This window comes from Choloepus didactylus, chromosome 16 (assembly GCF_015220235.1).
Source record: "Choloepus didactylus isolate mChoDid1 chromosome 16, mChoDid1.pri, whole genome shotgun sequence".
Classification (NCBI taxonomy): domain Eukaryota; kingdom Metazoa; phylum Chordata; class Mammalia; order Pilosa; family Megalonychidae; genus Choloepus; species Choloepus didactylus.
Genome location: NC_051322.1, coordinates 56,327,794 through 56,355,347, shown reverse-complemented (window position 1 = coordinate 56,355,347; position 27,554 = coordinate 56,327,794). Strand labels below are relative to the sequence as shown.

The 27,554-nt window shown below is 39.6% G+C and overlaps 2 protein-coding genes across 11 annotated transcripts in view; one reads left to right on the top strand and one right to left on the bottom strand.

Annotated features, from left to right (window-relative positions):
* The first annotated feature begins 2,274 nt into the window (after positions 1–2,274).
* CABYR (calcium binding tyrosine phosphorylation regulated) lies at positions 2,275–22,597 on the top strand. Of its 3 annotated transcripts, XM_037806391.1 has the most exons (6): positions 2,275–2,336; positions 2,891–2,958; positions 6,798–6,970; positions 7,074–7,127; positions 16,927–18,219; positions 20,430–21,169. In XM_037806391.1, exons 3-6 carry the CDS (start codon positions 6,823–6,825, stop codon positions 21,026–21,028), a joined length of 2,094 nt encoding a protein of 697 aa, XP_037662319.1. In that variant the 5' UTR covers positions 2,275–2,336; positions 2,891–2,958; positions 6,798–6,822; the 3' UTR covers positions 21,029–21,169. The 3 variants fall into 3 exon arrangements, with proteins under 3 accessions (XP_037662319.1, XP_037662318.1, XP_037662320.1); XM_037806390.1 differs by lacking the exons at positions 2,275–2,336; positions 2,891–2,958 and adding an exon at positions 22,488–22,597 and having other exon boundaries at positions 20,430–21,034; XM_037806392.1 differs by lacking the exons at positions 2,275–2,336; positions 2,891–2,958 and having other exon boundaries at positions 16,927–17,274.
* Positions 22,571–27,554, bottom strand: part of OSBPL1A (oxysterol binding protein like 1A) — a 360,414-nt gene continuing 355,430 nt past the window's right edge. For all 8 annotated transcript variants that reach the window (XM_037806384.1, XM_037806381.1, XM_037806383.1 and 5 more), the window contains one exon: positions 22,571–24,155. In XM_037806384.1, coding sequence (XP_037662312.1) covers positions 24,053–24,155 — 103 coding nt within the window. In that variant the 3' untranslated portion in view covers positions 22,571–24,052. The remainder of the gene's footprint in view (positions 24,156–27,554) is intronic.

The window sequence follows — 27,554 nt, the reverse complement described above, 5'->3', positions numbered from 1 at the left end:
ACTGATTTTTATTATTTACCTCCAAGCTCAATGCTGCACACTTGTCGTTTTGAAAAATCGAAATACCTCATTCACTTTGAAGAATCTGCCATAATTTTGTGTTACTAACTGGACTCAGTGTTAAGATTAGATATATTTTATTTACATTGAGCTAAAGGGTATGATTTTAGAATGCCATTTATTTACATGTCTGTTTGGCTGAAGCATGGTATCATACATTAATATTTTAGTATTTCTTTTCAAAAGAAAATATGGGAAAAGCATCCAGAATGTTGGCAGAGCTAATATGACTTAATCTGGTTTTGAGGGAATGATAATTTCTTTGAAAGAAGTTATTATTCCACACTGACTTAGCTAAACTGTCTTCATGCTTCCTCACCTTTGTTACTTTTTCATAGATACTTTATATCTATGTGGACTTTCTTCCTAATGTGAATTCTGAGTGGCTTTTTGGTACTAGCAAGAGAGAAGAGAATGCTCTCCCATTTTCATTTAAAGAAGAGATCCAGAAGCCAAGTAGATGTTTTCTGAAAAGAAAAATTGGTGTTTAAAAAAGTATTGGATACCTAGTTCCATCTAGGCTGAAGGAAAGAACATCATGAGTCTTGAAAATATGGTTATTGACATATTTGTTGTCTTATCTATCTTTGGCGAACTTTTCATTTATGATTGTGGAGGATTCTAAAATCATGAAGTTATTGCTTCAGAGTTCACACTTGAATTTTCAGTTCAAATCATGTGAGGACTGTTACTCAGTGTTCAAAAATTATAGGAAACCTTGTATTTAGAATTAAAAATATATATTTCTGCGTTAACTGCTTTAAAAAAATTACTTTTATTTCTCCACCTTCCATTAAATTTCCATTAAATCAAAGTATAGGTGTGTTTAAAACAGCATCTCTTAGGTTTGGTGCAGATTGCCCCTCTGGTACTTTTGTGTTCATTTGGAGAAGGAGTAGATGGTGATTCTAAAGGCTTTAAAATACAAGACGCATGGTGGAGGATTCTGAATGATGAAGTTCTCACTTCAACATGAGTGTGAGTATACTAGACTGTAAGGTTGACTGAAGTCTGAGTAAATTTTTGAGTTGAATACTTCATAAGTTGTCTGACGTGGGTGCTCTGACTTATCCAACCTGTGCACTGACTGTTAACCTGCTTAGTAACTTGGTTTGCTGTAAATAGCTGTTCACCCCTTGCAGATGAAGAAAATAATCATTTAAGTAGAACCGTTTGTATCTATGCGTGCTTTTTTTATGTTGTCATCACTCACTCCTTCCCCTTTCCTATGTTGGAGACTCTTAAATGGATCTTCTAGCTTATTAAGTGTTAAATATATTTTTGTATTAAATTGTGCCTATGATGAGAAATCTTTAGAAGATTTTATGTGCTCTGAAATTTCTAATTTGGCTCACTTGGAGGCATGGTCTCACAGTAATAATGTAATATGCATCTTGCTAGTTAATATATTTAAGATTTTACTTTTCTTGGGTTAGTATCTTTTTTGTTTTAGCTCATGATAGCTAAGTCATCTACTGAGTAGAGAATTACAACTTTCAGATGTTACAGAATATTAATACATATTGTCACAGTGTGTAAGTCAGTTATTTACAGAACTTGCATTTTACCTTCTGTCAGCGAAAGTTAAAGAGCTATGCATATGGTTTTTTTTTTTTTTAATACACACATATAGTTTTTAGCTGTGTAAACCCTTCTAGTAGATTGCTTCCTTAGGCAAATCATGGTGGCACATACTCAAATACAGTTTTTTACCAAGAAGATATTCATGTAGTTTATATAATAGTTGGTATTTCTTATGTTTTGAATCATGCTGGTGCTATATTTTGTTTTCACATGTATAAAAGAAAATTGTTAATTCCAGATCATTCCAAGAAAAGAAGATACATAGTAGAAGACTTAGAAGCTAGGAGGAGGTAATATGGAAAGAGAAAAGGACAGGGCGAGCAAGAGAATGGAAAGTTGCTCCATGAGTGAGCAACTCAGTAACTTGTGCAGTCTCCAAATGCACAGTGTAACTGGCTTTCATGTGAAAACTAGCAGGGTACATTCTCTATCTCCTAGTGGATTTGGATAGGAAATAGAAACAACACACTTGTAACTCAGGTGACCTTTGTGTTACACTTAATTCCCCACGCCACCCCCTCCCCAGGCCATAGGCTCTATTTTGTTCTGTGGTACCAAATAGCCCTACTCTCAGAGATTCTGTTTTGGTCTGTTCTAGGTAGGACCCAGGAAGGCGTTTTTAACAAGTTCCTGGAGTGATTCTGATGCAGGTGGCCTGGATCAGAGACCCTGCCTTAGGCCAATATCTTTAGGTAAGTATTTAGTAAATATCAGAGAAGGGTCAAACACAAACAGAATTATATCACAAATTTAAACTCAGGCACACATTGTGTATCATGGGGCCACTGAGGAAATGCTTCTAACACATTGGCTTCCCAAAGGAGGCAATTCCTGAGCTTAGCTTTAAATGACAGGGATGCAGTTTGGTGAGGAGGATGGGTGGAGAGGCATTGCAGACCTTGACCTGAGAAAAAGCAGAGGTGAGAAGCAGCTTTTGTGTTCAGGGTCAGGTCTCTGGGAAGTCAAGTGGGAACCAAGTGGTGAGAGATGAGATAGGAGAGGTTCTTAGAGGGCACGCCAAGAACCCAAGAACCTCGGATTTCTAGTCCATAGGGTATGGGTTGGGTGGGTGGGGGTAGGGAGCAGTGGAGAACAAAGAGGATTTGCATTTTAGTTAGATAACAAATGACTGAACAGGAAGATTGTAAAGCCTCTTCAAATGATTGTGAGTTCAAGAACTCATAGCAGCAAATGAGCAAGGGTTGAAATTTTTCCACTAATTTTGGTTTAACAATTTACATTGCAGAGTGACTCCAGACAAAATGATCACTGGAGCTATGAGGAAGGAATAAAGCCTTGCCTTCTGAGTTACAGGTATTCTGCACAGTATCTAACACTGAATAGTGTTCAAGATCACACACCAAGGTTAGTCAAGCGACACACCCATAAATGTGTTCAATTCTGAAAGACAGCATAAATGGTGTCTGTTGTTTGTACATGGGGCTTTTTGTAGCTGTTTCATTACATCTTTGACAGTTAAATGTGTTATAAACCAAACCATCAGAAATCATGGCAGCCTCCTGTCAGTTCTGTTTAACTACCAAAGTGGGGCTGGGGCAGTAATGAAGGACAAAAAATGTACCGTCTGCGGACATGTCATCGTGAATGTCTAAAAGAGCATTTCTCTCTTTCTAAAATGTAATCTTGATAAACAGGTACATTGTTTGGCATGTAATGGCACTCAATTAAATGGACGAATGAATTTCCTCACCAAGTGCCCGTAGCATAGATGCACTCTAGAGCCAAGTGCTCTGGAAGCCTTAATGAAAAACCAAAACACTGTAGTTTGCTAGGCAGATATGCCCTGATGATGCTATTTAACATTTGATATAGTGGTTCTTATTGAAGATGCAGACATACTCGTTAGTAGGCAACCTGTTGCTGACGGTGTGATTGGAGAGGGACCCTAAGCCGACCTCCGGGATAGATTGCCCCGGAGGCGTTGCAGGGTCCTTATTAAGAATAAATGGGAGGCTTCAGGATTAACGCCGAGTTCCTCAAGAGGAAAAGCTCGGTGTTGCATAAAAATTACCCGTTTTCTTTACACTATTATTTGTTGTGTGCAGCGGTATAAAAATTATTCTTCAGGTAATACAAGAGAGTAACAGATTAGACGGGGAGTGCGGGATGAGGACAGAAGGTGCGGGCAAGAAAGAACGGGCATAAATGTTTCTCTGTTCTTCCAAACCAGCTCTTGTTTTAGATCGAGCGACCGGAGACAGGGAGTCGCCCTGGTCTCCTCCTCGCTCCGCGGCCGTTTGGAAACGCGAGTTTCCTTACGCGGGTCCCGCCGGTCGGTATTCTGTTGGAAACCGCGAAGCGCGCCTCCCTCACCCGGGAGTGCCTGCCATTGTCCCTCTCGGCTCCCTATTGGTTGGGGCCGCCAAGGTCCCGCCTCCTTCCCTGGAGTCCTCGGATAGGGCGGGGCTTTGTGACGCACGCCTTGACGTAGCTGGTGGTATAAATAGTGCCGCCCAAGTTGCGGTTCCCTACAGGAGCCGCCGGCAAGGGGGCAACGAGGAATTTCCTTAGAGTAGCCGGAGAGGAGCAGGTGGGGCGAATCTGGAGAGACGGTCCAGTCTTCGGCCCCAGAGGCAGTTAGGCCCTTGGGGCGTGTTTCGCGGCTGGGAGAGGTAGAAGGGGCCGCAGGTGACACAGAAGGCGGAGGGTGCCCGGAGCGGGATGCCTTTGGGGGATGTGTCGGCCCCACACCGGCGACGGCAGCGACAGAACAGCCTACGCTAGGGTGGCGGAGCTGCGGGGTCCGGGGCTTCGGCGGCTTGGCTGCTGCCCCACCCGAGTTAGCGGACGCTCCCTGCTCCATATTTAACGGCCCTCTCCTCGAACAAAGCAAACCGAATGGGAAAACAAGCACAGACACACCGCGGGGCCCACAATCCCCGCCTTGGCGTTTAGGGAGTGTGTCCCTTTTACGTGTTCTGCGGCTCTGAACTCCCCACTCTCGCATTCTCAGGCGAAGACAAGGTTTTTGTTGCTAAAACGTTGCCCTGTGGTAGTTGATCAGTGGAAGTTTATATATCCTGGGGGAGGAGGGGTGTGGTCGATGTTTAGTTTCTCTTTAAAAGAGACTTAAGGAGAATTGCTAAACGGTTAACTTCTAAACAATCCTCAATGCCTGTATTTGTGTTTTATCCGTTGATGTAGTTATATTTAGTATCACAGTATTTCTCAACTGGGTTAGTACAGTTTTGGTGGGCTGCATTGTAGGACGTTCAGCAGCCTTGGTCCTCTGACACTGAATGGCCCCACACATTCTCAGAGTGGGAGAGTGGGTAGGAGGAGGGCGGCTTGTGGCCCCAGGTGAGAACCATTAGGACCTAGGGGTCAAGGACTGCCTGGCCACTCTCCCCACAGTTGGTAGTACCAACTGCTAATGGCATACAGAGAGTGGCTTAGTAGCTCCACCATGGCTACTGGTAAGCCACTTTGAAAAGCACGACCTTTCTATTCCCACTGGGGTGGAAAAGATGTACTTTAAAAAAAAGTGTGTGTGTGGGAATACACTACATACATATACGTGTATATACAGGCATCTACATACACCCATATATGTATAGGTATATATATCATACACATACATATGTATCACACATACGTTTGCATGTGTATGTATGCACACACATGTCCATACACTCCTATATATATATATAGGTATATATCATACATACATTATTACTGCCTGTGTCCCTTAGCATTTGCCATATAGGCTAGCTAAAACTGCACCACTAGTTTTTTAAAGATGATTTAATTCAGAAAAGTTCCCCTCGAATAGATTTGCATTAAGGGACTCAATACACTTAAAATAATTACTTCTCAAAGGGTTTGCTTTAGCCAACAGATTTATTTTTTTTCCTGACCTTTGAGAAGATGGAATGTGCTTTTAAATATTCAGCATTTTGCTATGACACATTAGTTGCTTTTTATGAGAGGTTGGCCCCTAGTATAATTGCTGGAACTGAACTGTGCCACTAGCCCCATGAAACTTGTTACTCTATTTACTGTAGGGATGTTGCTGAGGGTATGGTTCATTATATCACACGATCCTCCTCTTTATGAGGACCCCTGGGAGAAATCTCTCCCGGGTCTCAGTGTCCAGAATAGCTGTAAGTCTCCCAAGCAACTGATTTGCTTTTTTATCTCAGGAAATCTGAATCATTTAACCAACTGTTTCCTATTCTGTGATAGTTACTTGGTAGCTCAGATACCCAGATACCCATCTATTCAAATGAAAGGCCTATGACTTTTATTGGGGTGCTAACCTAACCTGTAACTTCATCCTGTTTTTTTCTAACATAATATTTACCTTAAATTTTTATTTAAATTCTGTTCTTTATATATATTTAAAAGCCTTCTTAAATCTTTTTTTTTTAATTAAACAGTATATACAACACCCACAGACATCCCCGCCCCCCAAGAACTATAGATTGGACTATATAATTCCCTTGGTACCACTTAAAAACCATAAAGGCAGTAGGTGAGGGAGACAAAGCAAAATAGGGCAGGGGTTAAGGGAGGATATGAGAAAAGAAGAAAGTGGATGGGATAATAGTATACAAATAACTTATTCCTACTTTGCTTAATGTTAATAAATTTAAAACTTAAAAAAATGTGTATCTTAAGTTGAGCAATATACCAAGAATATGTTTTTTAAAATGAAGAAAAAGATGTTTTCTTCTTGTAGAAAGACTGCTTTTTGTAACTCTGTATTTGAAGAATATGCAGAAGAGCCAGTGCCTGTGTGCTTCAGAAGGACTTTGGAAATGATAGATTTGCTTAATTCATCTTTCTTGCAATATTTCTGCACAAAATATTCACTGACCTGTAAAGAAACGGGCTTTTGTTTGTTTTTTGTTTTTAAATCATCCTGGAGTGTCTGGCAGGGCTTTTCCCTTTTCTAGATTTCTAGATTGCTCCTCTGAATATAGTAAGCTATTGGTAATTTTTTTTTTTTTAATTACTGTCAAGAATTAGTTCATTTTACCAGAATAAATACCCATATATTAGAAGTAAAACTAATAATTTTAATAGGTTTGTTCTTAGAAACTGTACTTAATATCATAATCATAATAATAGAAATATCATAATAAAAAACTAATATGCTATTTAAAAGACCTTGTTTTTCTTTATTCTAGTTGAGATTACAGACATCCTGCCAAAATGATTTCTTCCAAACCCAGACTTGTTGTACCCTATGGCCTCAAGACTCTGCTCGAGGGAGTTAGCAGAGCCATTCTCAAAACCAATCCACCAAACATCACCCAGTTTGCCGCAGTTTATTTTAAAGAACTTATTTTGTTTAGAGAAGGTTTGTTACTGCTTTAGACTATATATTTGTTGCTCTGAGAAAGAGAATTTTCAGATAGAAATTTTATGTATCGGTATTTGATTTCTTGCATTTATTCCCTCAGGAAACAGTTCCTTGGATATAAAAGATCTGGTTAAACAGTTTCATCAAATTAAAGGTAAGAGCCATGATGGTGATACATTTTAATACTACTGTTTATAAATTATTGCATCATTACTAGTATATGTTCATACTTCAGAATTATGCCCACAAATATTTTGTGTTTAATCACACTCTTGCTTTATTTTTATTAGTCAATTGAAAAAAATTGAAAAAAAAATAAGAAAAATGTCATCCTTTGCAAACCATTTGGTACAATGAACATATAAGAAGACCTAGAACAGTATGCATATACAAAATATGCTCTGGTCTATAAAGAGGTACAGTGAACTTTAAAAGAATTGGATTTTGTAGTAATGAAGACTCAGATACAATGAGATACATTTCTTAGGAAATTTGTGTAAACTCTTTTTTGGAAGATTTTTTTTTTTTTAAATTCCTTGATGGCTTAAATGCAGTCCCAGCTGGAGGATGGTAGAGGGCAGGAGTTTAGGTGGTTTCTGACCACTCTTTTCTGTTCCAAGAGCCTCTCTGTCTAGTGAAGTGATTGGTTTTTCACAAAAAGTAGTCAGACTGTGACATAGCGCTCCTTATTTGCTTAAAAGAAAGTTGTGTTTTTAAAGGTATGTGTATATGTATATATGTAAATGTCTAACTTATACAAACATGACAGCATGAAACGGAATTGACGGAGGAGCAATGAAAAAGAGTGGGAGAATTAAGAAAAGACTGAGTTTATATAATGAAAATTTTGGAAATACACTGTAAGCAAGAGTCCAGAGACAGGCATGTATATCTAAAAGAAGGGCCAGAAAAAAGCTTTTGACAGCATTTTGTGGAGGAGAGGAAATGGAGACCTTTGGTCAGTGTGGGAAATAACTGAATTCTTATTGTGACTACCAACATTTTGGAATGGTCACAGAGAGAGAAAAGATAGGATTCATTGAGTTCCCTAACATTTTTATACTCTGCTACTTTGGTGATGTTAATAGATAATATTGCCAAAGTAGGGAGAAATCAGAAGTGAGATCTAGGAAAGTGTAAAAATCATGAGGGTTTGGATCTGCAATGAAACAGATCCTAAACAGACACCCAAAACAGAAAGCAAGACCAAGAGGAGCAAGGGTCAGCATTTGAAGGGATAGGAGAATAAATCACCACGGTTTAGGAAGATTCAGGAACCTTTTATTGTGTAGACTCGCTGCTTTCCTACAGGGTCCTGATGGCATTGTCAGCTCACCATGCACAGGTCTGGGACTTGCTTACCACCAGCAGGATATACAGACTAGTGCAAGAACGTTATCACACCTCCACTCCATGCTTCTTCCTTGAGCCTGGTTTCCCAGGTAGTTTAGGTACTTGTGTCCTCTATACCAGGAGCTGTGTTTGAGAAGATGTTTGGGAATGGTCATCAAGGCAGTCAATCTTTATGATAGGAGGTAATTAACTGTTAGCCTTTGAGGACAATTCAATGATGTAGAACATATATCATCCAGTTTCCAAGAAGACTAACGTGAATTTTGGGCTAGCTAGGTTGATGACTTTGAATCTCAGGGATCAAAGTTAACAGATTGAGTTAACTTTTGACGGAGGCAGGTGGTATGAGATGCTGCTGCTTTTCTCTGCTAATAACTAAAGATACACAGATAATCCTGAAAGCAAGCTCACAGTCTGGCTGCAGAAACAGGCTGCTCAGTGCTGGTTCTTTAGGCAACAGAGTAAAAGTGAACATTGTTCTAGCTTACTGGGGAGATGGAAAGATAACACGAAGGTACAACCAGAAAATAGAGAGTTCAATGACATTGTCTAATATCAGTTTGGTTCACAGTCTGCCTTTGTCATCCCAAATGGTTTCTTAATGAACAGTACCCATGACCTTAGATCTTGTTGTGGAGACTGCATTAGGCCACCTGCATTTAGAAAAGCATCACTCTGGGCTAAAGAAGGACTATCTGGGAATATATAGGCACCATAAGGTTTCCTCTTGGTAGGGCATTTCCTCCCCTGGTGACATCCTCCTATCTTCTGACTGGTTTAATTCCCCAGCTGCTGTTTTTGTGGGAGCTGTGGGTAAATCTGGCTGCATGGTTGTTCAGTTCTTAACAATAAAAATGTAGGTATAACAGGTGGCATCTTTGCCTTTCTCCAAACATAACTTCTCTTAGGTGGGCTCCAGTTTAAAATATGGGTACAGTACCTGTAATGTTTGACATTCTGTGTTGGTCCCAAGGACTGGAGATCTCCCAGGCTTTCAGTGACTTATAAGATAGGGGACATGAACCATTCTTGGAAGACTAAATCAGCTGACACTTACTCTGATCTCTCATTCTCTTCAGTATGAGGTTGGAGCAGCCTAAAGACAGTACCAGGAATTAGAACTTAGTGACTGCCAAGCTAACTGCTATCCCTAATGCACTGGCCCCACTCGTCTCCAAAATATTAGATATATGTGTGAAAGACACATGTTTCACAAGAATCCTCAGTGGGGATGCTATATCCTACAAAGGTATTCCCAAATTGGTTAATTTGCTGCCTAGCAGCTTCTGCTAAGTTGCCTGTGTGCATGGAAAGCATGAAGATACCCCTGCACGTGCTATGTTTTATTTGAACACTTAATTCTGGGTTTTCTCCTAGAAAGAGCCCCATTTTTGATAGACTTTACCATAGGACCAGTAGTGTTTACCCATCTCCCAAGTGGCTTCAGGAGAGATTTTCTTGGGATGTCCAGAGCTAGGTTTTGCATTTGAGTCAAATCTACCAAAATCAGGAGGAAAGGGAGGATAAGATACAAGGTCAATTCCTGCTGGAAAGGAAAGAGAAATGGAAAGTATTTCTTGGCAAGGGGGTTGTGCTGGGGTGTGGGTAGGTCCTTAAAAAGTGCTAGTTGAAATCAAAACTGTGGATAACAAAAGTAGGTATAATCTCTGATTGGAATTCCCTAAAACCTGAGCAGGCGGCTTGTTTTTTGCTTTCCTGTGTGCTGCTTAGAAGAATGCATGCCTTTTAGAGCTGTGTGGTTTGCATGGCACTGCATTTAGCATGACAAAAGCCATGCTCAGCACCTGCAGTATATTTGTCATGTATCAGGCAAGCAATAAATATTTGTGTTAAATCAAAGAATTGAAGCAGTAGATTAGAAATAATGGAGAGTTACTTCTCAGGTGTGCCTGAGATAATACTCCTGTGGCCTGTGTGTGGCTTGGTGTGGGTCCAGATGTTTTTGAGTTGTCCCAGTGAGAGTGCTGACCAGCAAGTGGACCCAAGTTATCAGGATGGGAAAAGATGAAATGACCCAACACCCTAGGACTGTAGGGCAAAATGTCCAAACTAGCAATAAATAAATGGTAGCCAGGCCTCAGATGCTAAAGAGGACTAAATTAGGAAAGGGGATCTGCTAGTCTTGAGTGAGATAAGTAACCAGGACACATTTTGCATAAAGTGGAAACACTTGTTGAGTGAAAACAGTAAGGTCAGAATTATGCCTCTACCAGAGATAATTGAGAGCCAGCAGAGAGGGACAACTTGTGAGCCAGAGCTTATCCCAGCACCCGAATTCACTCTTAAGGAGGGAGAGAACGAAAAACGACTTTCAAAGTAGAAGGAACAGATATTTTTAACTGATACGTTCAAGTACGTTCAGCCATTGGGCAGAAATGAATATTTTTAATGTAAGGTGAAATCAGAGAAGGTAAAGTTAAAATTTTTGGCATGTTTAAGTGACAGTATGTAAATTTTGATCCCTCTCTAAGAGCAGGGCATACAGAGCTTTTCTGTGATCTAACAGATCTTTGCAGTCATGACTCCTACTTCATGTACTCATAGACCATGTGTGCCAGACTGTTTTTCATCTCCTAAAAACGTGGAGTAATTTCAAGTCACTTGATTTTTGCTAATGCTGCTTCTCTCCAGGGGTTCCTTTCTCTCCGTTTTCTACCTTTCAAACACAGACTATCTTAAGGTCCAATTCCTTAACATATATTTAAATTTCTAGCAATGTCAGACACTGAGCTAGGTAAAATTCAATGGAGACTTGTATCAGCCATGATGGAGTAGTTGCTATTGAACTGAATCTCCCATCATAAACAACCATAAAAGCTGGTAAAAAAAAAATTAAGTAAATCAAAATGCTTCGCCTGAATTCTTGGGAGAAGGAATTCACAGAATGTGAGCCCCCCAGTCATCCTGGCTTTCTCCCCGAGGGCATTTCTCAAATCCTGGTGCTGGGAAATAGAGCCTAAGGAGAGAATGGAAGTCTCTCTGGGCAGAGGGAACAGAGAAGTGGAGTTTGGAACTGCCAGTGTGGCTGGGATTTGGAGGATACCAGAGAGGAGGCATTTGGAGGGAAGAACCTGCAAAAGTCTGCATAAAAATTCCCCTGGGTCTCTGGCCAACTCCTCAGCTGCTCATCTGTGGTGTGAGGCTCCAGGAGGCTTCACAGAGAAGAGCTGCTGAGAGGCCAAGAACAGAGCAGACATTTCAGAAGTGTACAGTGCTAGGGCAGGCTTTGGTGTCCAGGCCCAGCCAGTTGTGAAACCCTGGGGCATGCAGGTGACACCTCAGAAATATACCTACTTTAACAAAGCCTAAACCCAAGTCTCTAGAGCAGAACCTCTACAATATGTCATTTACAATTTCCGGGACACAATTAAAAATTACTAAACATTCAGAGCAGGAAGAAGTGATAATAATCAAGAGATAAAATATTCACTGGGTGGCAGACCCAAAACTGATCCAGATACTGGAATTATTACATGAGGACTGAAAAATAACTATAATGTTTTTAGAAATGAGAACAAAGTGGATTAAAATATGGAGAACTTCAACAGAGTTACAATCTACAAAACAAGAAACAAATGGTATTCCATAAATGCAAAATAAAAACTGATAGGATGGGTTTACTAGAAGACAGAAATTAGGAAACTGAAAAACAGGGAAATAAAAAAATATCCAAATTGAAGCAAAAAAACACAAAAAACAGGACAGAATGTAAGAGTCTCAGCAGAAACCATTGAAACCAAATGACAATACCTGGAAGCATAAAACTGTCAACCTAGCATGATGAATATATAGAGAGTTTAAAAAATAAAAGCAAAATACACTCTCAGCTACACAGAAGCTGAAAGAATCCTTCATCCTCAGACCTGCTCTACAAGAAATACTTTTAACTGAAGTTTGTAAGTAAATAAAGAATACAAGGGAACCTCCTTTAAATCTGATAAGATTATGCACAAAATCTTACATTAGTATTTTACTCAGTGATGACTATTGAAGGCTTTTCCCTTGAGATTGGGACTAGGACCTCTGCTAGGAGGTTGAGTCACTTCACCTTTTCCCATCCTGATTACTCGCTAAACTTAGCTAGTCAGCACTCTCACTGGGACAACCCAAAGATACCTAGATCCACTACAAGTCAAACACAGGAGATAGTAGTAGTATCTCAGGCTCATCTGAGAAATGATTATTATTTCTAATCTATTGCTTCAATGCAATTCTTTTGGTACAGTAAGTCACCCCCCCCCAAAAAAAAAAGAAAAAAAAAGTATTACTATTGGAAAGGAAGAAGTAAAACAACTTTATCCACATGATTGTAACGTAGAAAATCCAAAGTAATCCTCTTCCTTTTTATAACCTGCCCTGTACCCTAAATTTGTACTCCAGAAGGGTGTATGGCACCCTCATAAGCAAAATTACTAGTCTCTTTCACGCTTGCCCCTTCTCATTTCAGAAGCTTAACAACAATGACCTAAAAGCCATGCCTGGACTGATCACATTGTCACCTGTGTATGTCCTCTATCCTTAATCAGACTGTGCTCTTTAGGTGGTCTTTTTCCTCTTGGATTCCTCAACATCTGTCTGTCACATAGTAGAAGTGCAGTTAATGATTGCTGAATGAAGAATGAATGGGGAGGGAGGGTCTGGAGGAGAGGGGAGAAAAGATACAGACTACCTACTTTAATTTATAATCTCTGGTGTTCTTCATTCCCACCAGTTCAACACAGAATAGTTGGTATCCTCCTTCCGCTGTAAGACACTTCGACTGTGGACCGTGCCTCCAGGCTCTGCACCACACACATTCCATGTTCTAGGCTTCCCCAGCTCTCTACTCTGAGTTCCTCACCTCCAGTCCTTACTAAACCTGACCTCTCCCATCTCCTGTTATACCTGGCTGCTGCTTTACTTCTTGACACCTTCCAATTTTCCCTTTTGGGGCCAGAATGTGCCTTTTTCCTTATACTGCCCTGGCAGTTTTGTGCCCCAACACTCCAAGTCTCCAGGTGAGTTCTGCCTATTCAAAGAAATACTGTACAATTGGAATTCATTTCTCTATTTTATCATTTTCAAGGAAAATCAAGATTCTGCAATGAGTTTTAAAATTAATCTGTTAGTCACTTTATCATACCTTATTATACTTAAAAAGTAACATTTTACAAGGAGGAGTTAGCCATGTTTCTAATTCTAAGAGTCTGTGTAGTTTTTTTTTGATTAGTTTAAATAGAACCAGCTCGCTGAGGTCATAGTGGGTTAATCTTCATAAAGTTAATAAGATTAATCTGTAGCAGATCTAGTTTATAACTTTAAGAAATACTGTTTTATACAACAAACATAATCTCAAGAATATTATTTCAAAATTTTTGGAATTACTAAACTGAAAACATTAAAAGCTCTTTACCCTTTTTAATAAACAGATATCAACAGGAACTCAATATGGATTTAAGTTATATTTATGGTAACTAATATGTATATATTAACATTCTCTCAGGTATTCTAAACAAATCAAAATGGTTAATTTAGTGCCTTGCATTTTCAAAAACACTTGTTCCCTGTTTTTAAAGCTGAAAGCATCTGGTCTCAATGTTTTAAAATTATGAAATATATCTATACAAGAGTGTATATATAATAAAGAAGGAAAAAACTGCATTTTGCCACCCAGTTTAGTTAATAGTCAATTTAATTTTAATCAAGGTTGAGGTAAAGATACGTGAGGTTTGTAATTTTTTCACATTGTCAGAACTTTTGTTCTGCATCCCTTTTTAACAGATGCCAATTTATTCCTTCCTCATTTATATGTGCTTTACAGTTTATAGAATACTTTCAGATACATTATTTCATGTAATCTCCACAAACACTCTATGAAGTCAGAATTATAATCCCCATTTTACAGATGAGGCACCAAGGTCATGCAGTTACTACAGAGCCAGGACTGAAACCCCATGTCTTCTCATACACTTTTTTACTATGAAAAGTTGCAGAGAAGAAAACAATATCAAAAATTCCCTAATAAATTGCTAATGATCCATAATTAAACGTGCTTTACCTTTCCAGTACGTTTGTATTTTAATAGATTCCTGGAGATAAAGATGTTAATTAAGCTGAGGATTAATCTAGATATAATTTCAGGTATTACAAGCCTGTGGGAGAGACACTTTTAAAAAAGGCAAGTGGGTCCTTCCAGAATTACCTAATCATGTCATGCAAGCAACTTTATCAGATAGATCCCAAGCAAGCCATTTAGAGATTAAGTAATCCCTCTCTAGTTGGTTAGGTGCCTGAAAACAAATCAGTGATTGAGGAATTTCAGTCCTTAGAGGGCAAAACAGTTATGGAGAGCTTGAACTGGTAAGCAGGGAAGGGGGGTGGGGTCAGTGGGTGGTTACTGTCATCACAGTCCTCCAATTCCTCTAGCCCTGGGCTGCAGTCACCTCAAACTGAGGGTGGTAGCCAGGGGCTAGAGGGTGTTTCTCAGCATTCTTACTCCACCCTCAGCTTCAAGCCAGACCTGCACCTGGACTCAGAGGCCATCTTTCTCCACTCTTGTTCGTCTTTCCCTGGAGCAGCCAGCCTGCTGCTAGTGACTCCATGCTGGGTTCAGATGGGGACTTCTCCATTCTGGGCCCACTTCTTGCTTAGGCGGCTCTCTGCACCTTGGCCTCGGAGATGGGTCTTTCTCCCTGTTCCTGTTCTTCATCCCGGGGCAGCCAAACTTGACCTGGTATCTGTGGAAAATCTCCTCTGCCTGGGGTCCCAAGGTTCCAGACTATTCTGGACTGACACCCTAGCCCACATTTGACCTTCAGAGTTTGTGGAGCTTGGGGCTGATGCCTTCTTCCCCAGCTGGTATGGTGGCCTCTTCTTCCCATGCTTGGCCATAGATGAGATGATTCTGGTGTCCCCTCTGTCCTGGGAGGGGCTAGTTCCTCTTTGGAATCATGTTACTTGGTTGCCTTGACCTCAGCTCTCTGATGGGCTCAAGAAAATTTAGGATTTTCTGGTTTATCTGGTTTTTACTTGTTATGGGAACAATGAATTTGGGGCAGCTTTCTACATCCTAAGCAAGAGCAGCTCTCAAGGTCTGGCTTATTTAAATAAAACCTTCCCTTATTCTTCCATTGAAGAGTTCTTGCCCTCCTCTGAACCCCCTTTATCAGCACCATTATTAGGTATATAAACGTTTTACCTATAATATTCTTGTATCTGCTTTATCCTCCTGTACCAAACTGTAAGCTATATGAGGTCATGTCTTAATAACCTTTATATCTTCAACAATGCCTAGTACAGTGGCTTACACATAGCACAAGCACTTAGTAAGTGTACTGGATGGGTGAAAGGGCTGTGTTAAAAATGGGGTGGGAAGTCCTGAGACATGAATAGTTAGGAAAATGAGATTACTGTTCTAAGCAGATGGAGGTAAAAGTAGATGTGGCTTTTTTTTTTGTTTTTTTTTTTTTTTTTTTTAAACAACTTTTACCTTCATTTGAGCATTTGGTAGAATCCGTGGCCCAGAATTAGATACCTTACTTGATTTTAAAAGAATTCAGCAGCCACTGTAAAGGGAGTTTAAGGATGCTGTCCTTTGGGAAGTAGCTGAACCTAGGAAAACAGCTCTTCAAACAAAGTTGTGACTTGAATCAAAAACATTCTTGTTAAGCAAATTCTACTTTTCCAAAAAATTTCATTATGGCATTAGAGAAATGCTTCCCCAAGAGAAAATCCTTAGTAGCAGATATGAAAACTTTCCATGAGTAATGATTAAGGTGATAAGACAGGTGTGGGGGTGACAAGCAGAGTGCTGAGTCCAGAAAATGATTTTACAGCAGTGTTCCAGCTCTAGGTGTTTCTGTATGTCATCAGCTGCCATGACCTTTCAAGCCACTGGAATTTCCCTCCTGCCTGAGAATTCACTGAGTCCACATTTGCAGACACAGAGATCACTCTGAACTCCTTTTGTTTGGTCAGTACAACTTTGGCTGCATTATCACACCTTGCCAGCAGGGACTGCTATTTTAGGTTAGGATACATGATGTGTCCTAAGGTAAAAATATTCTATAGTGCCCTAGTTTACTAATGTATTAGCTTAAACTTTAGATACCAATTTTCTTAAATTGAGGAATGCCTTTATTAATGACAGCATCTGTTTCATTAAATAAGTTGTTATACTAGCTCAAGATTAGATAATTGCCCAAGTTGGAATGGTTTTTTTTTCCACCCTTCTTTCTTTCTCCAGTGTTACATGAAGTCTGGATCAGGAGCTTTTTCCATGGAGGTTCTCAGCTTCCTTATTTCTAGGCAGAGTTATGATCTTTCCCCTGTTGCTGACAGGACCTGGGTGTTATCTGACAAGTTTTGCCACTGTGCTATTTAGAGTCAGTTATTTCTAAGGGAACAAAGTGAGGGTCTTTTGAGTGGAGGAAGACAGGAAAGTTTCATTATGTACACTAAATCACAGATGTTCAAAAACAAAGCCAAACTCTTTTGTATCTGTATGTATCTTGACATTTGAATGTTCAACCTAGGATTTTATTTAAGATTCTTTCTTTGGAGAATATATGCTGATTAACCTATCTGGCTATCATTTTTAGTAGAGAAATGGTCAGAAGGAACGGCACAAGAGAAGAAACCAGAATGCGTAAAAGAACTGGAAGGATCATCTGTAGTTTCTCAAGAACCTACACGGAAGGAAAAATCTACAGACACAGAGGAGGACAATGTAACTGGACCACTATTTAGCAACAAAACTACCCAGTTTCCATCAGTTCATGCTGAACTCCCACAACTGGAGGAGACAGGTGGAGCAGATCATGGTCATGCTTCCAGACCATCCACCCCAAAGGTCACTACCCCACCCTTATCGCCATCTCCAGCAGCTGTCGCACCAGAGTTTGCCTATGTCCCAGCTGACCCAGCTCAGTTTGCTGCCCAGATGTTAGGTAACTTTTCATCTGTTCATTGTGATCAATCTGACGTTTTAATGGTGGATGTGGCAACAAGTATGCCTACTCTTCCTGAGGAGGTGCTGAGCTCAGAGGCTGCTGAAGAGATCGTGGTGCCCCCTCCTTCTGTGTGTTCAGGAGAGGTGGTAGCAATGCAGATTCTGAGCCAATCATCTGTCCATGTAGATTCAGGTTCTAAACCTAAAGACACTGAGGCTGAACCATCAATGGCTTCCTCATTCCCCCTGCAGGATGAACAAGAACCTCCTGCTAATGATCAAGCTCCTGAGGTCCCTTTGCAGGCTGACATTGAGGTTACAACCACCATTCGTGTATCATCTATATATAATGATGAGCCTGTGACTGAAGGAGTTACTTATATCGAGCAAATACCAGAACAAATAGTTATCCCTTTTACTGATCAACTTGCTTGTCTTAAAGAAAATGAGCAGTCACCACCAGTTAGTCCAAAACCTGTAGTAAACAAGATAGCCCCAGGCATGTCTGCAAATTCTGTAGATGCTGCAAAAGTTGCACAGTTGGAGAAGGCAAAACATGTATCCTCAGTACATTTGGAGGCAGAAGCACAAGTTCTGCTCTCTGGCACCTCTTTGAAATGTTTGCAGGTGGTGCCTGCACAGTCCTTGCATGCAGAAGGCTCTACCCAAGCAGTAGGCTCTGAACAATCTTTGCACCACCTTGAGATGAAGGCCAGTGCTCTAGACCCTGACAGTACTGGGGAGGATGAGTCATGGGAAAATTCTGCATCCCTGGAGTTGGAGGTCAAACCTGTGTTCTCTGGGGGATCTGCAAAAGCAGTGTACTCAGGTACATCTGTAAAATCATCTAGTGGCGCCCCCACTCCTGTTCCAGAAGGTCTTACTGAACCAGAAATCGAACGAGAAGGGGAAGCACCACCTGAACAAGGTTTGATGGAGCCAGGTAAGAAAATCAGATACTTAAACAATTACAAATTGCATTTCAGGTAACCATCTAGGTAGGCTCCCTGCAGATCGGATCAAAAGTATCTTTGATAGTTTTTTTAAAATGCCAAGACTTTTAAATGCTTTATTGTACATGAGATTTTACAATCATGAGATGAGTGATTTTAAAGTGACATCCCCAAAGCTTGGCCAAAAAAATATGGTCATCTAGCACTTCTGTGCTATTATTTTTGAACATATTAGGTAGTGAAATACATTAGAGCCTGTTGCCAGGTACAAAATGTCTTTGCAATCCTGTTGCAAAGCTGTAATTAGGGGCTGTTGGTTTGAAATTTCTCACTCATAAATGTAAAATCACACTGCAGCATTGCATTTACATAAGTTGTGGCATTTATCCCCCCTCCCCCCTTTAGGAAAAGGAGAAGGTAAAAAAAAGGGAAAGAAATGGTGGTGTTTGACTCTGCTTTCGCACTGAGTCAGGAGAGCTCTGCAACCAGATTTGGGAAGCTGGATCAAGCATTTCTTTCCTGCCTGGGAGATTTCTGCAGCTGAGGGAGCAGCTTCATAGCTGGATGGAGAGGAGAGGTCAGGTTGAAACTGTCACACAGGGGACCAGAGAGGTAGCTGTGGCAGAAAAGCAAGCCAGGCACTTGCACAGTGGCTAATGGCAGTTCAGATGATTGGCTTCCTTCTGTCAGTTCCCTTGACAAGTGCCAAAATCAGTCTGCTTTCTTTGCTGCCAAACTATCACCAGTGTTTTCCTGTGACACAGACAAGATTTGACCTCCATCTCAATCTGATTATGGCATTTAGTCTGCCCTCCCTCCTGCCCCATCTAGAAAACTGCAGGAGCCCTTCTCTCTTTGGAGATGGATGAACCATGCATGAGCCAATTCCCCCATTCCTTTTGCAGAAACTCTCTCAACTTTGACTCTTACCAGAGCCAGAATGATAAAGGAGTGTTACCAAAGCAGGTGTTTAGAGAAGATCAAATTCTGTCTGGCAGTGTGATAGGGATTCTGTACAGCTGAAAAGGCAGAGGGCAGCGTTGGGAGTGTAGCATGTGGGACTGGCATGATACTTGTGGCTCAAGCAGCACTTCCATACTAAGTCACTGTCTTCAAGGGCTTAACTGTGTCTAAAGCAAAACCGTAAAAAGATACTTGACAAAACTGAGATTGGGCTATCAAAGTCTCTCTTTCCTTTAAAATACTGAAGACTTGGCTTGTATCTATTTTTTACTGGAAAAAAAGATCAATTGAAAGTATCTGAAGCTGTTGAAAACATAACAGCTTCATCATGTGCATAGTGTTATTTTCTTTTCTGGGGAAAAGACTGCACCAGGGATAGACGGCCCAGTGTTCAAAAGGTGAAATCAGCACACTGCCTTGGGCAAAGTGAAGCTATTTCATCAGGAACCTTTTTCTCCTAGATCCCATCTTCTGGGTCTCAGTTCTCCATGACAGTACTGTCTTCATTATTAGGCAAATCAAACTTGACATTATCAATTCCTTGGTGTAAGTAGAATGGATAACACTTCTGGCCCTCAACTTGAATAAAGAACCCCCATGAGACTACCCAGCCTGTAACTGCTACCCAGGACCTATGATTTCAAACCTTGCCTAAAAGGGGTGCTCTCTGGGGTTTGAGTCCTAGATTATGTGCCATTTTGTGTGTGGTGACAAACTGATGGGAGATAATGGTGCCTGTGAAGGGCCAGACATATTTATGTGAGCAAAAGATGACACTTAGGTGCTGACTTTTATCAGTAAAGGAAAAAAATCACTATGCAGATGCATTAACACTTTTTTCAATGGCTTAATGCACTCTAAATTGATTTTTTTTTTTTTTTTTTGGTAAGGCAAGGTCAGTTGATTGTCCAGTTCCTCTTTGAGGACCTTGTAGAAGCCATGTCTAAAGTTTAAGTTCCTGAAAACAGCAACATATAGAGATTGCTTCTTCAGCCACAACTCTAGTGTCCCTACCACTTGCTATCACAACACTGTTCTTGTTTTCCAACTGTAGAGAATCTCTTTTTTCACATTACCAAACACAATTTATTTAGTCCTCTCTATAGCATGCTTTATGGCACATATTATTACAGCTGTTTGTTTATATGTAAAAAAAAAGACAAAGACATTTCTGTGCATAGCGCCTGATACAGAGACCAAATCTCTAATGCCTGCAAATTTTTTGTTTTTTTTATAGCAATAGCAGCAAGCGAAGCAGGACAACCACCACCATATTCTAACATGTGGACCCTTTATTGTCTAACTGATATGAATCAACAAAGTCGCCCATCACCGCCACCTGCACCTGGGCCTTTCCCCCAAGCAACCCTCTATTTATCTAATCCTAAGGATCCACAGTTTCTGCAGCATCCACCAAAAGTTACTTCTCCAACTTATGTGATGATGGACGACACCAAGAAGACCAGTGCCCCACCTTTTATTTTAGTAGGCTCAAATGTTCAGGAAGCACAGGATTGGAAACCTCTTTCTGGACATACTGTTGTTTCACAGTCAGATACCTTGAAGAGATATGCTGCAGTACAAGTGCCCATTGCTGTTCCTGCAGATCAGAAATTCCAGATACATGCCCCAAATCTCCAAAATGCTAGTCCTCCTACAAGTGGACAAGATGTCCCCAGGCCACAAAGCCCAGTTTTTCTTTCTGTTGCTTTCCCAGTAGAAGATGTAGCCAAAAGAAGTTCAGGATCTGGTGACAAACGTACTCCCTTTGGAAGTTACGGTTTTGCTGGAGAAATTACCGTGACTACTGCCCATGTTCGCAGAGCAGAAACTTAAAAGTTGGTAGGTAAAATTTCCTACCATAATTTGTGGGCTTTTAACACTTTAAGCATTTTGATTTCTTGATCGGAAGATGGAAATATTTTTTAAAAATTAAATTGAATTGAGAATATATGCAATAGGTTGGAGTACTCTAAATGATGTGGTTATTGCCTCTTCATCTTCCTTATCACCAGTTACTAATAAAGCACAGCAGATGCACTGTACTATAATGACTCACACTGAGGATTTGGTGCCTACTATAGCAACTTGATCACCTTTGAGAAAACTGTTGTATGTCTAGTTCCATGGCAAATGCTAAGAGGGATGGATTTACAACAACAACAAAGACATAGTCTTAGGGGAGATCTTATAATGTAGCTGGCATGTTTAAGGAGTGGGGAGGAGCAGAGACAAGACATAAAAGCTGGGAACAACTGGAGACCAAGATAAGAGGGAGTAACCAAGCAGTGTGGTGCCTTTGTGCAAGAATGGACAGGTTGGAAACACACTGAAGAATTAAAGTGACAAGTGGGATTAACTGTAGTTAAGGCAGTTTCATCACTTAAACCACTTTTAAATTTTTCATCAACCAGTACCCGATGCCAAGTACCTAATGCTTGCCCTCCCCATTACCATATAGAGTTAGCAAAATATGGGGAGACAGACAAAACAGTAAATTATATGTGAAGTATTATAAGAAAATGTACTGATTAGGCCCTCCTTGAACAGTTCCTATTATTAGATAGGGTATTCAGGCACAATCCCAGTGAGGAGATTTTAAACAGATACCTGAGTTAGAGAAGGAGCCGGCCTTGAGAACAACCCATGGAAGAGTCCTATGGCAGGCAGGATCTGGGGGAGTGTACCTAAGATGAAGTTGGAGAGGTTAATTGGGAACCATATTATTCAGGGCTCCATATACCAAGGAGAGAGAGTTGGATTTAATTACAGTTCAATGCAATCGGTCATATTTCATTGGGTCCCTCTGGTTGCTGTGTGGAAAATGGAATAGAAGTCGGAGCTTAACAGAGGAAGTGGGGGAAAAAGAAGTATATAATGCAAGTGCTATACATACAGCCTAAGGAGTTCAGTTACTTAGAACGATTTGTTGGGATTTCAAGCTGAACATCAGAGGGAGGGGAAAAAGCTGGATTTCATTTATAGGCAGGTTCAAGTACCAAAATTACTATATTTAAAAACTGACAGCTCTCAAGTTACCAGAATCTGGGGGCTGTGTGCATTCATACCATCCCCATACAATAAACATTCTTCCAGCAGAATTATCAAAATGGCTGGTTCTCAGCATGAAATGCTAGGATATTTTAGTGCAAAAGCACAGGTAACTCATTGGATTAGTTAAGAGCTTACTAAAAAACATGGCACATAGACCTTGGATTTCTGATCTCCCACTCATTTCAGTTTTGGTTTCATTGGTTGAATTTAAACAATTCAATGTTTACATTATTCCTAACAGATGCTGAAAATGACGCTGTTTGAGTCGACGTTCAAGGTGGAGTCTACCACCAGGCGTAATATATCAATAAACATGCAAGCATAAAACCTTGTATTCTTATCTTTCATGTCATTTAGAAGGTATACAAATAACAAAACTCAAAAGGCCTTAAAGCTTTTCAGACTTGTGAAGCAACTGCATTTTCCAATTCTTATGTATACATTTTAAGTTTTTTTTTTTAACCCTTCCTACACTCTAGCACATCTAGTCACAGGTTTTCTAGCCAAGTACTCCCACTTAACAGTTAGCTATTTGGTGTTACAACAAAATGAATACAGCAGCACCACTATAATACTGTACTTACCCACAGTGTATACTAGTTGGCTGGTTACCTCTTTGGCCCAAAAACCAAAAAGATTTCTCCTGATAATAAAGGACAGTATTAAGTGGCAACATACATATATCAAAATGTATGTTTGAAATTTTAAAAGAAACCACACCTTTGGAACATTCCAAAGCCTTTATTTAGCGTTAGGTAAATTATTTCATCGTAACACTTGTTTACTTCGAGACAGCAATTAAATTAACTTGCAGCTACCTAAGGCCCCTTGGAGCAATATCTCAGTCTGGGGTTTGTGTGGGTGAGTAAATACCAAAAGATAAATGTACCCCAATTAAAGGGGTAAAGCTACTGTACAGTAGGTCTCCATACATATTTTAAGTACACAGGCCTCCTTTTATATGGTTTGATACTCATATGTAGATCAGTGAACTTAATTTTGCTGCAGGCACTTGGCCACTGGTAGCTGAAGCATTTAAAAAGGTTTGTCATTATATAATGATTAAAATCTATATTTCTAGGGCATTTTTGTGAATTGCTAGATTTTTATACTTTTTTTTTCAATTTAAACTTTTGTACAATTTAAAGATCTTTTAACTCAAATGACATTGATTACAGAAAATTGTAAAGGAAAACTCACAAAACCAAAATAAGCAAAGAAAACCAACTTCTTTTAGTTTAAAAGTTTCAAATCAGGAATACCAATTGTGAATATTCAGGGTCTTTTTTCTTTTGGGAGGTGAGAAAGGGTAAAATTGAGAGGATGAGTATGAAGAAAAGGCATCTTATCAATGTAGTCATGATAAAATGGCATAATCTTCTCTACATTTGAGCACTAAACACTATAGAATTCTAAACATTTCAAAGTACATCTAAGACATTCAAGCATGACAGCATAAAAATATTCAAAATAACTGGATTTGGGATTACTGTAGAATTCCACAGAGCTAAAGTTACATTTAGGTATAAACCTTCAGTAAATATGGCAATAGCAACCATAAAAAGCATATTCCCCAGCAATTTCTCTTACCTCTTTATAAAATAGTATTCCAAATAAGTATGTTTGGATAGCAAAATTATCTGTTTTTCTTAAGACTTTCATCACCAGCATCACCTAATGCCCTACTTTATTGGCTGGAATCTAAGTTATCTCATAAGTGGGTTTTCTTAAGATAAGTAGAAACCAAGAAAAAAAAAAGGTTAAGACTTATCTGTAATTAGCCAAACACCCTGACTTGTCTGCATTTTAATAAATGTCAGGCAAATTGAAGTAGTTTCTGTCCCAGTAGCTGCCCGAGAAAAGCCAGTCCTGTGCTCCATTGTAGGGATTGGGCCCTTGATGGAACCACCTGTTCAAGAGAAGACAAGATTTATGAGGGCATCTGTGTTGGAAATCACAGGGTTCCTGCTTCCACTTCTTCACTAGCTTGTGTTTCCCCTATTGCTGCAACTCAGTTGTGTGAGCTGTCGATTGAAGAAGTTATACGGTTTTCACTTTAGGAAATGTGTAGGAGGAAAAATATTCCAAGAGTAGTAGTGATACCATGCTAAAGGTTTATGGCTTTTCCACAACTTTGCTAAATACTACTTTTAACAGAAGTCGGAGCTTCTGTCTGGTTGGGTTGTTAGAACCCATGTGTTTGTCTCATCAGTTCACTCTCTAGCCCTACTCCTTATCTTCTCCCAGGGGTAAGGAAACTAACTTTGACAACATACCTGCAGTAATGTCCCCAGCTCTTAAGGCTCTGTTTTGCAAATGAGAAGCTGAGTGTCAAAGAAGAGATATCAAACTTAGGTCTAATTTTAAAGACCTAAGTGTATATTTCTAATACACTCTGCTATACATAATCACTAATAATGATCCAGTTTGGATCTTTCGGGGTCTCAATTTCCTCAATGCTAATATGGATACTTAGGTTGCATCTAGCTTTTAACATCCTAATCTGTCCGATCATTCTCAGCTACCCTAATTATTTTCTTGTTCTTTACAAAACATTACCTATCTCACACAGTCCCAGCTTTCTTAAAATAATGGAAATACAAAACCACTTGCTCAAAGTTTCACAATTAAATTTTGTAACATTTTCTAAATATGATTTAGTTTTCAAAGTAACATTTATGAAAATAGTTTTGTCTTTGCCATTCTTTCCAAATAAAGTGCTTCTAAAATTAATTTAACAATTAAAATATGGTTAGACTTATTGGTAAGTTCCAAATGCTCATAGATCACTATAGCAACAATAAAAACAAATGGAAAAAATTGCTTCATAGTAGTCTAATTCCTAGGTTCGAAGAGTACAGGCTCATTGAAACATTTTCTAGATTATTATATCAATTCTTTTGGCTTTTGAGAGTTTTTTCCTATTGACAATTTTTAAAGTCTACTTTAAATGATCAAGATATGGGTTTTTAGACTTTGGTGCCCCTAGAAATTTTCAAGAGCCATTATATGATCAGAGTCACAGAATTTGTGTCTAATATAGAATGCATTGTTATTGTACTCCTTTTAGTCTCTAAAGTCCAAGTAGTAAAAACATTTTTGGAGTAGGCTTAGCAAAATCAAGATAATTAAAAGTAATTTAAAAAATCATTTAACTGTGAGCCATTGATTGTGTACTTCAGATGGTTTGTGTGGTATGTGAATATATCAATAAAATTGTATTTAAAAAAAAGAGGGGGGGACCAAATGCTAAAAAGAAAGTTTGGGGGTAGGGAGTGTGGGGAGTCATTACTAAATGAGTATGAGTTTCTATCTGGGATGATGAAAAGTCTAGAAATAGTGGTGAAAGTTACACAGTATTGTCAATGTACTTAATGTCAAAGAATTATCCATTTAATATGGTTAAAATGATTTTTATGTATATTTTACTGCAATTAAAAAATACTTTTTAAAAATTTTAATCAAAACCAGGGCCCTGTGCCATAAGGTTTCTTCCATTTAAAATGGAGAATGGGAAAAAGCCAAAGTTCCCATAAGACATTTCGTAGAATTCTATATTTAAGAGCAAAGGATGCTTTCTTGGTTACCTGTAAGCAAAGTTCGCCAAAGACCAAAGCCTACAAATCTCCCTTTGGGGATCACCTGTTCTTGGGGAAAGTTCAGTCAGAACACTGCCCTAGAGAGGTGCACCTCTGGAGTTCATGGTAGATGCAAAGGAGCAAGGTATCTTTTGACTTCTAGTTCTCCTAGTTTTGAGCCCTCATGAAACTGCTTTTCTGCTATCACCACCATCTGCCGAAAAATAGCCAGTTTAACTTTTTTCCTCAAGTCTTAAGAATTCAAGAAAAGTGTGGGCATTAGGAAAGAGGAGGGAAAGGTTTCTCTGCTACCTTTTATTCAATATATTTGCAAGTACAGAGTTCATGGTCTCTATCGGTAAAATAACACCTCATACAAAATTGGTTCTGCAGGATGCTCATATTGTTGGGGGAGACCAAGACAACATCTTTTTTTTTGCCTCTTCCTCCCCTTCCCTCCCCTCCCAAAACTTACTTTCACCAGTCCTCCTACTCCCTCCCCTAGCCTATCAAAGTCTGTGGGCTCTAGGCAAATATGTCAGGATCACAGGTAGCCATTTTAATTTTTATAACCTGAAAAACTATGTAGCCTGAACTCCTTTTGAGTGAGTAAAGTATTAACAGGAATGCCAGATTTTAATGTGGTAGAACCTGTGACAGTTGAAAATAAGTTTCTGGTTTGATTTCTATGAAGGCTAGTTAGCTCTATTCTGAAGAAGAAAATGTTCCCTTACAAAACTGCCCGTCCCTAGTCCTACTCAAAGTAAGCCAAACGATTCAAAAACGCGTTATTGGTCACGAGAAGAACAGTCAGTGAATGTGCACTCTCATTACTACCACTGGAAGAGAGCTCGAATTCTGTTGACAGAGGGTCAGTAGGATAATTTTAAAAGCTTGTAGGGTCATAAAGGAACTACTGATGATAAGAGAGAACTGTGGGAGAAAACGTGTTAAGCCCCAAATTATAGTTCATAAACATGGCTTCTAGTTTTTATTTTCAATAGAGCTGTGCAAATCTCTCTGCTTTCTGAAGTACCTAGTGAATTTTCTGCTTACATTGTGTGCCTGAAAATGTGACAGAAAAATAAAGGAGGTGTTAATTAGAAATATAGTGCAAAAGTGGGCTTTTCTGCAAAATAGATTAGAAACGATGATAGAATGCATCACATCTTTTCAGAAAGGATCACGGTTAAAGCAATGTGCCCTGCCTGAAGGGCTGATGAAGGTAGAGATTCTAATCACAGTTCTGTGGCTTACTCTTTGCGTGTCCTTGAGCAAGTCCCCGAAATGAAATGTGCTATCATTTGGTTCTTCCCTTACAATGAAGGGATTTCTCGATGGATGGTTTGCAAGCTACCCTCCCTGGAGTTTTAGGGACCTGCGTCTGTGCAGGTAGGGAGGATGAGGAGTGGTTGAGACCAGCCCCTCGCCCCTTTTCCAACCACAGCAGCTGTTGCAGGTGTTTTGTATTTGGGGATTTTGATGCTAACAAGTCCCCAGGCCATTAGAATAGAAGTCATTTGTAGTCCTAATAATTATCATTCTAAAAGATGCAAAGGGAAAGCAAATAATACCTACTAGAATGCTGGCAAAATGATGCCTGTTTTGGCTCTAAAATTTATTTCATGGCTTTTCATTATGGGAGACTGGTTTACTATTAGGTGATACAAATGTAGAAAATGATTTTATCCTACTCCGATTTACATGTGATTCTGTTCTCAATAGAAGTG